The sequence below is a fragment of the Podarcis erhardii genome (genome assembly GCF_964252035.2).
Source record: "Podarcis erhardii genome assembly, chromosome: 3".
Classification (NCBI taxonomy): domain Eukaryota; kingdom Metazoa; phylum Chordata; class Lepidosauria; order Squamata; family Lacertidae; genus Podarcis; species Podarcis erhardii.
The window spans coordinates 69,679,704-69,692,359 of record NC_138507.1 but is presented as its reverse complement, the minus strand read 5'-3'; the positions used below and the strand labels follow the sequence as shown (position 1 = coordinate 69,692,359).

At 42.7% G+C, this 12,656-nt stretch overlaps 1 protein-coding gene across 5 annotated transcripts in view; it reads right to left on the bottom strand.

The window, feature by feature from the left end:
• The window catches only part of ZDHHC14 (zDHHC palmitoyltransferase 14), a 67,350-nt gene extending 58,092 nt beyond the window's left edge, over positions 1 to 9,258 (bottom strand). For 3 of the 5 annotated variants that reach the window (XR_014154464.1, XM_081854357.1, XM_081854360.1), the window contains exon 1: positions 6,579 to 9,257. Coding sequence is in view for 4 of the 5 variants with exons in the window: in XM_081854357.1 (XP_081710483.1) it covers positions 6,579 to 6,832 (254 nt within the window). In the remaining variant the exon portion in view is untranslated. Of the gene's footprint in view, positions 1 to 6,578 lie in introns of all 5 variants that reach the window. The other 2 variants (XM_081854358.1, XM_081854359.1) reach the window with 2 other exon arrangements.
• Positions 9,259 to 12,656: the final 3,398 nt, after the last annotated feature.

Below are 12,656 nucleotides of genomic sequence, written 5' to 3'. Positions count from 1 at the left end.
ATAGTTTTACTTTGCAAATGCAATGTTCTTTTAGCACATGTATTTAAACAGCACTTTTGAGAGTTTAACACACATTTGCCCCCAGTTCCCTTTCACAAGATCCAACCGTCATTTTCTAAGATCCCCTACTTCTCTTTTTCTGCTGCTTTCTGTGCATGAACTGGGGGAGGGACGCAGGCATGCTTGTTCTCCACTTACTACTTTGAGCTTAGCTGCCTTTTCTTACTCTGTGATATCCGATCAGCTAATCACTACTAGGGGCTTCACTACCAAATTCCCAATGCACATTACAAGAGGATTTCTATATCATTTCCAGAGAATGCAAACAACTTTATAAACAATATTGTATCACTGGTGTAATAAAAATGGTAATCTAGAAATCACGTATTTATAGAACATCAATGGGGTATTATTTCAAAATGACACAATGAGTATATCTTTACAGTCTTCATTGCTATTTTTAAGATACTGGCATGGTTCAGACACAATAAACTTTGTTTACTGGCCTTGTGATCATACATTCCCCTCTCCCCACCCCACACATCCCCATAATATATTGTGGTTTGTTAAACCAATCCCCATAATATTACAACTGGGGAACTGTGGCTCAAACAGTGCTTTAAAAAGAATATACAACCAGGAGAAGACTGTAACATCTGAATCAGATCACTACCATGCTGTAAGTACCTATATCTGTACAGTTTTCAAGGCAAATGCAAACAACTTGTTCTCCATGCAATTAGATTGGGCCTATGAGAGCCTGTAGGGACACGGGTGGCGCTGTGGGTTAAACCACAGAGCCTAGGACTTGCCGATCAGAAGGTCGGCGGTTCGAATCCCCGCAACGGGGTGAGCTCCTGTTGCTCAGTCCCTACTCCTGCTAACCTAGCAGTTCGAAAGCACGTCAAAGTGCAAGTAGATAAATAGGTACCGCTCCGGCGGGAAGGTAAACGGCATTTCCGTGTGCTGCTCTGGTTTTGCCATAAGCGGCTTAGTCATGCTGGCCACATGACCCACAAGCTGTATGCCGGCTCCCTCGGCCAAAAAGCGTGATGAGCGTCGCAACCCCAGAGTCGGTCACGACTGGACCTAATGGTCAGGGGTCCCTTTACCTTTACGAGAGCCTGTATCACCTGCACCCAGGAACCAATAGATCAGGCAGATGACATGGCTACTTCCCAAATCAGCACCAGGGATCCAGGGTTATTAGAGGGAACTGGAATAGTCTGATTATCACTTGTGTAGCAAGCTTGTTTAGTAAGAAGCTGTAAGACTTTAAAAACAACAACTAATAAAGTCCTCTTCAACCTGCTGCCCTCCAGATATTGCTGGACTCCAACTCCCATCATCCCTGACTATTGCTCATGCTCACTGGGGCTGAACAGGAACTAGAATATCTGGCTAGGACCTTCACTCACTAAAGAATCTAACATAGCCAAAATAACCGCAACAGTATGTGAGAGCATCTTGCAGTGGGGGGCGGACCATATTTAGAAAAATATTCCAGATTGGAAACAGAATTCCACAGGACTATTTTATAATAATAAAATAATTTAATGATACAATCTCATAAGGGGAACAAAGTAAGGGGGGGGACTAGTTTGCCTAAATATCAATATCCTAAAACTATTTTTTGTAACAGAATTACTCCAACTCTCCCATCATAACATTTTAAGGGAGTAAGAAACATTTGTAATTTTTAATCATCTTTCCATGATCCAGTGATTTACTGCAGGCATCTAAGGGATCCATTTAAGACAGATGTAGTGGCCTGCAGCTCTCATGCAACTTCACAGGTCTCTTCTGACGCCTGCTGTGAATCCCTTAACATGCCTTCCACCTACCATCACATTGCTTGGAGGTTGAAGACAGCACAATTCCAATGAGGAAGGAAACAGTCATCTGTGCGTGCCTTCCTCCCTAAGTAAAACATGCTCCTCTCAGCCTGCCAAACAGTTATTTGGCAGGGTGGGGGAAGAACAATCTCTATCTGTTGGAGTGGAGTCTGCCTTTCTCTGCCCCAGTAGGAAGCAGCTGAAAGTGAGAACATCACCTGCTTTCAGGAGCTTTCTGTATGTTAGACAGAGATCCTCAGGAGTCACTGCTAACCAAGTACAGATACCCGAAGGGGTGGAAATGTTCCCTTCCCCCATTAACTTCCTTCCAGGAGTGATTCTTAAGATCTACCCATTTGTTTGTCATTTGGTCGTTCCTTCCAGATCAGCAACCATTTGTTTTTATATAACAAGCTTAACTTTAGTGTATTTTTGGTTTCTATGGAAGCCGCCCAGAGTGGCTGGGGAAACCCAGCCAGATGGGCGGGGTACAAATAATAAATTGTTGTTGTTGTTGTTGTTGTTGTTATGATAGCCATGATTTCAGTCTTCCTGACCTGCCCACCTTCTTATTAAGGCTGACAAACTCTACATGAATATTCAGTATTTTTTACTGGCCCCTATAAGCTTTCTGAAAAAATAGCTGTCACATCATCAGGCATATTCAAATCTTGAAGTATGTGCAGCAGGGGGGAAACTAATTACATATTTGGTTCTGCATCCTGAATTTATATATAATTATTGTGATGAAATGATGATACTATTAAGAGAATTACAAATTGTGTTGTAGATAGTATGCTTTAATAACTATTAAACCATAAAATGAAGAATCATAGAATCATAGAGTTGGAAGAGACCACAAGGGCCATCGAGTCCAACCCCCTGCCAAGCAGGAAACACCATCAGAGCACTCTTGATGAAGGCCATGGGAAACTGTATATGAATCATTTTTGTGCCAGTTTTGTGTATTTGCATATACACAAGATTTCAACATTCCATATTCAAGCACTTCATGTAATAATAGCTCAAGATACTGATTCCTCATGCTGTTGCTAAGGGCAGAGCAAAAGACTATTGCTTCTGACTGAATCTTCTGGGACATACACATTCTACTAGAGCACATGAGGGGAAAAAAAACCTGCTTTAGAGCATTAGATTTCTCTCTGCAGAATAAGAATATGTTTTACATTGTGAGACAGATGCTTTGAGAGCCTTAAACTTAATAATACTAATTATTACATGTCCACAATTCTAAAGCATATCCACCATATCCTATCAGAAAGAACTCTAACACCTGCCTGGTATGCTATATGGCAATATATACCTCCTTGTAAGCCACTACAGTTGTACTTCGGGTTAAGAACTTAATTCGTTTTGGAGGTCCGTTCTTAACCTGAAACTGTTCTTAACCTGAGGTACCACTTTAGCTAATGGTGCCTCCTGCTGCCGCTGCCACGCGATTTCTTTTCTCATCCTGAAGCAAAGTTCTTAACCCGAGGTACTATTTCTGGGTTAGCAGAATCTGTAACCTGAAGCGTCTATAACCTGAAGTGTCTGTAACCCGAGGTACCACTGTACAGCTATACATTTACACACAAATAGTGCTCAGGAGAATTTCCACCACATGCATGCACTTAATTACAGCTTCACAGCTTTTTGTATTTTGTGTTAAAAATAAAGGGAAACACCTGCAGATTGTTTAATATTTAATATTATTTAATTAAATATTATGTAATAAAGCAAACCAATAACAGATTATGCCAGTGTTAAATGGTGTCTCTTATGAAAAATTAGCAGCATGCGCCTGCGTGTTTGTTGCAAAAAGTTATTGATAACAGCAAGCAGCCTATGGAGTCTTGCACAAGTATGTAGAATAGAAATGAGTTACTTATGTGATGTGTTTTGAGAAGATTTTAGGTTCTAATATGCCTAATTCAAATTAAATTGCAGTTCAATAAATGACAGCCTATTAGGCTGATAAAAATAACTGCCAAACTTATGACATCAGATCAAAAGTAGAGCAACAGTGTCTGTATATAGGGCATTTGCAACAAATTGATTATCACATGATTATTGTCTCAAAACATGTTTTGTTCTTTAGCCATCAGGAAGAGGCAGAAATACCCAGAGCTGCTGTACCATTTTATTCTTATGCAGATTATTTGCAATCTACTTTACTTCTGATTAGCCTCTTTCAATACATGTCATACCCACTGACAGGTAAGGACAAGATCTAACATTTTGCTTTAGAACTTTTAAAGTGAGTCCTGAAATAGTATAATGTTTCCATGCATTAGCAAACTCTATGATGGATTCATGAAGATGTGAGTGGTTACTTAAAATTAGAGGATTTATTATTTTCCTAGTGAAATTTTCTCACTACTCAAGCAAGAATTGCTGTACTGAAAAAAATCCATTAGGTGCACCTCTCTGAAAGGTGTCCATTAGGATACTTGATGAGACTAAAAAAGAAAAATAAAGATAATAAAGCAGGATGAATAAAATGCTTCCAGCAGGTGAAATTACTGGGCATGGTATCTATCCTCCTACTTTGTATGGAAACAATATGGTCTCCCAACAATAACACCCATTTACATGGACAAAAGCTTCCAGTGCTGTATCACTCATCATGTTTTAAATATGTAGGTACAAAAAACAAACACCAACCCCATCTATTTATGCAGATTTGCAGTTATGCTTCTCTAAGGAACTCTTTCAACTTCTACAAATCAAATATGATAACTTACCAAGTGTATATGAACAAGTATCTGGAGATCTAAGAAAGTCTAATTTCACCAAGAATCTCTTTCAGCCTCTATTTCACCTTTTGAATATCAGATCAGCATTTAGTTCAGTGGTTCCCAATTTCTCCTTGCCCGCTGCCACAGACAGCCTGAAAACTGCTGGTGGTCTTGACTACCGTACTTAATTATTTTTCTACATGCCATAGCAACTATAATGTTTTTAATGGTATTTTTATTGGTTCTTTCATTTCTAAAGTTGTATCTTATTGTATTGTAATTTGCATTTCATAGAATTTGAATTGTAGTTCAATAAAATACAATATAAGAAATGAAAGAAACAATGAAGATACCACTAAAAATAAATATGAAATTTTAATGTGGACATGCCATGGACTAGCTGAATGGGGTTCACATATCACTGGTGGTCCATGGACCACAAAACCCCTTATCTAATTCATACGCATATAAACTAACCTGAAACAGAAGCTCTTTCTTTCAATGAAAAATGGATCATGTAAACACACCATGTCTTCAGTGGCTCGACCCAAAACCTGCTCTTGTGGAAAAAATCGTCCCCAAGCACAAAAATCATATGCGCAATCATATGTGTTTATACTCAAAAGTAGGCTCCACTGTTTTCAGTGCATGGAAGAATGGATCACGACTCAGTTCAAAAAAACTTATCTGCTAAACAGATTATCAAATAACATTTCCCTCAGGATTCATAATTTACATAATTTCTCCATAGGATGCTAAACTGCACTGTACATTAAAAGGTCCACTTACTAACATAAGGAGGGTCTCCTGGATCAGGCCAACAGTTCATCTTGTCCAGCACCCAGTTCTCACAGTGGCAAACTAGATATGTATAGGAAGCCCAACTAGCCTTCCATGAGCTTAACTTTAAGACACCACAGCATAACTAGGCATGAGCCACAGAGGAAGCAATAAAGGGTGTGTACACTAGTGCCCCGTGATCACTTTCATCACACAGGTTTATTGCACGTATCTCATATTTACACGCTACTTCTTGCTCAGTTACAGTTTTTTTTTTTCCTTTCTTTTTTTAAATACCAAACTCACATAGTTGCAAATACTAGATGCTGTGGGGTGAGGAGAAGACTTTAAAGCTAACAAAGACTAAGTAAAGTCAGAAGCAATATCCTTCACCTCTCAAACAGGGAAGTGAGTAAGGTATTTATGATGAACAGGTGGATTTATATATTTTTCTTTTTTTAAAGGAAGAATTGCCTAACAACAAAAAAGAAGGAAGTTTGAACAATAGCTGAGAAGAGGAATTTTGTGAAATGTCTAGTTAGCCTAATTATACAAAGCTTACCTTTTGGATGAGGTTTTAAAATTCATCTAACTAAACCAAGCAGCAGCATAATGAACAGACCATGCTACCAGAGACAAACTGCAGTTCTACAGACTGCATCCACTGGCAGGCTAACAACTTGATACATACATACCTTTACACAGAGGACTTGATCAGAGAAAGAGGAAAATGTAGTTCACAGTTGGATGTACTGTAAATGTAAACACCTGGTTCCTTAACAGCCTGTTGCAAAGTAATCTAAAAATCATTCAGCTAGACTCAATAAGGTTTTTAAAAATTTCTTTTAAAAATGCAAGTATGTTCAGCTTAGTACAAGCTGTGTGAAAAAGTACAATCAAGTAATAGTTTTGAAAAATAAAAAGACAGGAATAACTAGTCTTCTCATTCATATGTAGCAGCCCAAGTTGCTGGACATAAGGAAAGAATGGCTGTTTTAAATATAGATGCAGTGGAAAATAGTAGCAATCTCAGCTTCAAGGTCTCAACATACTGTAAACATAACTATATCAGTCATGATATAGGTACAGCTCAATTATCCATGCCTACAGACTACAAACCATCTTTGGTAATTATAGAACAGAATGGAAATAGAAACCTTTTTCAAAAAGCTGTATCATTATGGAAAGGGGGAAAATAAATGAAAACTTTAACGCCACTTACTCAAATGCGAAGAACAGTCCACTGGTAACCAAAATAAGAACAAGGGTCAGGTAGAAGACTCCAGTCTGACGAGCCATCATGATCCTTCCATCACAGAAGAACTTGTTTCTTCCAGGGAAAACCTCCCATTTTCTCTTGGCAGTTGTTTTCTTTTTCTTATGAGGAGACTCCATGGGAGAAGAGGAGCTGTGAGTGCTGATCTGACTGTATTCACAGTCTTTCATGGGCCCTCCTCCACCACCTCCTGGAGTCATCAAGGGGGAATAAGGAGGGGAGTAACCCCCAAAACACCTCTTGGGTAAGATGTTTCCTTGAAGCCACTTTTAGTACTTTAGTTTATCAGGGCATTATACAACACCCAGTTAACTGTTCAGTGTCCAAAGCTGTCATTGCAGAAGTCATAAGTAGTCTATACTTTCTTCACAATGAAGTGAAACAGTTCAAAACAGTTCCTTAAAAGTATGTAATCATACAAGGAAACGGGAACTAGAAACAGCTAAAATATAAATCAACTGTCGAAGAAATAGTGCTTTAAAAGGATTTTGAAGCATTGTTCCTTTTGTTTAACAAGCTGCTCAGTTTTTACATCAAATCCACATCCTTAAGCATGTCTTGGTTAAAAATGTTAAGAGTGTTTTGTAACCGAGTAGATTCCTTTCATATAAGTTTGTTAAGATCCTTTATCAGATCATTTTACAAAAATTAAAATTCCTATTAATTGTTCCAAACACATATATCCAAATCCAAAACCAGCAGTTGAGAAACCATCCATAATATCCAATTTCCTCCTAGACTCTGTAAGCTGCCTGTATTTTTCTGGCTCTGAATGACAACAAAAGACTATTAGTTCCTCTTTGCTCTCACTATAGAAAAGAAAGTTTTTGGAACATAACAGAAATGTGGTGGTCAATATCCATCGCCAGGGGAAAAATAATACATGACATTTTAAAAGCCAGCCTTCATTTCTATTTGCCAACAAATATCCAGCTCACCCTTCCTTTCTTCCAGAAAAAACAACAACTTGATTTCAGAGGAAAGAGATGCAAATAAAATGTTTATATTATAAATCCCTTCCGCTTTTCTTCCTTCCGTCGCTCTTATTGAGACTTCCAGGCTTTTATATAAGCAAATCAAGGAGTTGCTCTCTGAAACTCATTCCAGCTTCGATACAGGAATTAGTCAGTCAGATAGTGAAGCCATCCAAGATTCGCCTCCCGTTCCAGAAGGTATCGGGCTGGCAGCCCACCCACCTACCCCGCTCCTTTCAAACTGTCGTCGGACCTAAATCTGTCCACGACCCCCTCACAACCCCCGAGCTGCCTTCCACTTGAACAGAGCCTGATGTCGAGAAAAAGAGCGGCGGGTGCTTCACTTTCCACCTCCTACTCTATCTGGGTTTATTTATCCCCAGCAGCCAGACCAAGCAGAAGCAGCTTCCTGGATCCTGCTTTTCATCGCCGGGAGCAGCGTGTGGGAGAGAAGCGACCCGAAAACAGCGCCCGGCGGCGGCGGCGGCGGCGACAGCACCCGCTTCCCCCTCGCCTCCCGACATCCACGCGCCCCCGTTCAAAAGCGATGGAAGCTGTTGGCAAAGGCAGGCGAAAGGAGGGAGGGAAAGGAAGAGGGAGGCACGGTTATAAAATAGCCGCCCTCACACACGCTTCTCTCGGCGCCGTTTTTTCTTCTTCTCCTCTTGCTGCTGAGGGGAACCAGGAGTCACTTCGTTTACACGGGTCAGCAGCAGCAGCAGCAGCAGCAGGAGGGAGAGATTTCTTTCCCTTGAACCGTTCCTGGAAGAAGCCTCCTCGCCAGGGGAGGAGGTCGGGTTCACTGAGAGCCGCGGCAGAGCGAGCACCAGCCGCCAGAAGCCCCTCCTCGGGATTTGCTCTTCCGTCTCATGGCTGGAAGGCAGCGGGGAACTCTGCCCGTTGAGCGTCCGCCTCACGGGGCTCCCTCTCGGCCAGGGAAGGTCCTCCGGTCCCTTCGCCGGGCAAGGCGGGCAGCCTTTGTTCGCCTCGCTCCGTCTCCCCCGGGGAGCCCCTCGCTCCCTGCCTCGTCCTCCGCCGCCCACAAGCCACGCAGCAGCAGCGGCAGCGCGCCCAGGTCGCTTGCGGTCTCTCAGGGTCGCCTCCCAGCCCGCTTTCCTCTCGGCAGCCGGCGGCGATGCCTCCTCTCGCCAACCCCAAGCGGCGGCAGCGGGAACGGCCGGCTTGTGCTCCCGCCGCCCTTATTGTTTTCACTCTCTTCCTCCAAACCTCCCCCCCCCCCCGCGCGCCCTGCGCTGGGTCCCGACTCCCGACCACGCGACGGCGCGAAAGCGGAGATTCCCCCGCCAGCCTCCAATGTTCTCCTGCCTCAAGAGGAAGAAGGCTCAAGGTCCATCTCCGGCCTCCCACCCTCTCCCACTCTCGAGCGCGCGGCCTTCTGGGGAATGTAGTCCAATGCCTTCCTTCCGCGTGTAACCAGACTACATACTGTAGATGTTAAAACGAAAACAGCTCTCATAAGGGGAAGTGAGGTTAGCCGAAGAGGAAACGGGGCAGGACTACAAGTCCCAGGGTCTCCCCCCTTTCCTCCCCTCTGCGATTGTCTGCTGATGTAAATAATCGCGAGGGCGGTGAATTCTGAGCTGGGAACGGAAACTGAGAGAGTCCAGCAGCAGCAATTTAAAGAAAAAGGGGAGCGGGGTAGGAAACAGAGGAGCGGGGAGGAGTTTTTTTTTAAAAAAATAAACAGCTCATCTGGAATATACATATTATAATGCTGTGTTACTATTAATAACGATATTGTAATAGGTATAAATATTGTTATTTGCGTTCGCCTTCTGATAGACTAGCATTTAATATGTTAGTTGGGGTCCTGGGGGGAAAATGGTGTGTGTGTGTTAAATTATTGGGATCCCCTCTCTTCCCGATAGCACAGTTGTACATAACGTTTATGCACAATTTGCATTATATGCATAACGTTTATCCCAATAATCAGCAGTTCAGTAAGCAGTCCAATTGGGACCAGCCCACACAAGAGGCAAGGTGAGGTGACGGTCTCAGGTGGCAGAATCCACTAGGGCAGCAGATCCCGATGTCAATCTTTCTCTCCCCACCCTGTTCCTGATGTAGATATTCTGTGGTGGGGAGCATGGCACCATTTTGGAGTCCGCCTCAGGTGCTAAAATGTCTCTAGCCGGACCTGAGTCCAGTCCTATTTATAGTGCATGCAATAAACCTATGGTCTCAACAGCCCCCTGGAGGAATCTGCTTCTCTAGCTTTGAACCCAAGCAGTGCAGTGCATCTTCAGGGTATATGGGAGAGCATGGGGTAGGAAATTAATGTATGCCATGAGGTGTATACATTCTGGCCCTAATCACCCTTCTAATCCAGGATGCTATAAGAAAAGTGCTTTCTGATGGAGTCTTCTCCTTCCTCAGTGGACGCCCCTCCTCCTGCCCTAGGCTTACCACAAGCAGATGCACTACTGTGCTGGGTGGCTGCAAGGCACCCATCTCAGTAATTACCTATACAGTGGTACCTTGGTTTTTTAACAGCTTAGTTCACAAACAACTTGGAACCCGAATGCTGCAAAACCAGAAGTAGGTGTTCTGGTTTTTGCACTTTTTTCTGGAAGCCGAACATGCTCCATTTTGAGTCCCCCTGTGTTTCCTGTTGTGCTGCTAATTTGTGTCCCCCATTCTAATTCAAGCCATCCTTTTTTGATTGCAGTGTTCTAAGGTCATATTTGGAGCTTATATTTGGTGCTTTTGTTTTTGCTATTTATTTTGCATTTTTTGTTTTGAGGGTTTTTCAATTAATTGGTTTTTGTGAGTGTGTGGATCCCAGTTCAGCTACTGATTGATTGATTGATTGATTGATTGATTGACTGACTGATTGTATGACTGCGGAAATGGATAAAAGCCCCCCCCCATCCAAACAATGACTATTTTCAGTGCAGGTAAGGGGGAAAATTATTTTTTACCATCTACAATACTGTTTTATTTATTTTATAGTACTGTACATTGATTATTGCTTTCATTTTATGGATCAATGGTCTCGTTAGATAGTAAAATTCATGCTAACCTACTGCTTTAGGGGTTGTTTTTAAAAGTATGGAACGGATTAATCCATTTTGCATTACTTTCTATGGGAAAATGTGCCTTGGTTTTGGAACGCTTTGGTTTTGTAATGGACTTCCAATGAACCAAGTTTGAGAACCATAGCATCACTATGGGGGCACTGCGTGTTATTTGAAACAGTGGCTTCCCAGCTGTCTGCTACTGCCACTTCATAAACCCAGGCCCTGGAAAGGGGCCAAGTGGGAGACTCATAGCAGGCATAAGCAGCCGTGGACCCTGCCAGGGTCACCCAGTGATGCCAGGTGCTGCTGCTGCCTGGCTTGCAGGGAGGGGATTTAATAGGATCAGAGGAAAAGCGCTTTCTCCAATCCTTATTAATTCCCTCTTCCCCAGCTGCAAAGCAGGAAAAGCCCCTAACAACCTAAAACATCCCGGAATGGGTATGAAAGTAATTTAAGGGAATATTTAACATGAGTTTCCTGTTCTTTGACCCCAGTTCCCTTCTTGCAACTATTCCACTCTGTACAGGCAAGGGAAGGTGGTAAAATATCCTCCTTTTCATCCTGTGCTGCAAAAGTTTAGTACTAGATTAGCACCTTCCTATTCAGTTAGCCCCCCCCCCAAACTAAATGTTTTGCAGCATGAGGGAATTCCATAAGATAAGATATCCAGCCTAAAGTAAAATCTTATGTGCTGTTTAAGTTCTAATTGAAAGGTTGCTTCTTATCACACCTGTGGTGTGGTTGCTGGCAGACAACGTAGGAATTTCCATGTGACTTTGTAGTGTATATAAGAGGTGTATCCTATGTATCAGCATTATTGCATAGAAAGTCTCCACACCAGTACTTAGGAACTCTACACCCGTGCAACAACTTCCTGCAGGCTGCTGATGTTGCCATGGAGATTTTCCATGTAAATAGCTCTGATCAGCAAACAGCTTCCCCATAACAGCTCTGCATGGAGGCACCACAACCATAGAGTGTTGGTTACTCAAATATTAATAGTATTAATGAATTCTCTGTAGCTATTTAGTATTCTGTTGTTAGACCGCTCTGCTCCAAATTGCTGTCCCCACCCCATCCCACAAGCTGCTATTTTGTAAATAAGAAACAGCATTAGGTATACAAATGCAGTTAATTCCTTTTGTCCACAAGACTATTATTTACAGTCTATACTTGTAGCTTATTTATCCTGGCTTCAACAGGACATGATACAGGATTTCAAACAAGCTGATCCCATACAATTCCATTTCAATGCAATTAACTGTGTGTCTAGGGTGGGCTCTCTATTTATATACCTGTTTGTTTTTAGGCCACCTTTTCAGAGTTTAGAGTTGCTGAAAAATAAAATAATCAGAAGCATTAAAACAAAACAAAAATAGTAGAAACAGTAAAAATAAAGACAGAAGACCTCAACAACTGCCCAACAAAATTCCTGAACAGCTAAAATAAGTCAACTGATTCAGTGCATAGGAGTGCATCCTCAGATGTATTTTTCTTACAAGCTTGGTGATAATCCTCTCCATCACATTCCTGAAATTTACCATATTTTTCGCACCATAGGGCGCACCGGACCATAGGGCGCACCCAGTTTTTAGGGGGGGAAATCATGGAAAAAAATATTGGATGGATCCCGCTCGCTGTTTTGGCTTCCCCTTTAGCCCCGTGCAGCCTCTCCCGGGAGGGAGAGGCTGCGTGGGGCTAAAGAATCCATAGCTCCGTGCAGCCTCTACTTGCGGAGGGGTTGCGCGCAGCTATGGAGCAAGCCAAGGCAGGGGGCAGCTATGGAAGAAGGCAAGGCAGGGGGCAGGATGGATCCCGCTCGCTGCTTTGGCTTCCCCTTTAGCCCCATGCAGCCTCTCCTTGCCGGGAGACGCTGCGCAGGGCTAAAGAAGCCATAGCCCGTGGAGCCTCTCCCTGCCGGAGGGGTTGCGCGCGGCTATGGCAGAAGCCTGCATTCGCTCCATAGGACGCACACACATTTCTCCTCAATTTTTGGAGGGGAAAAACTG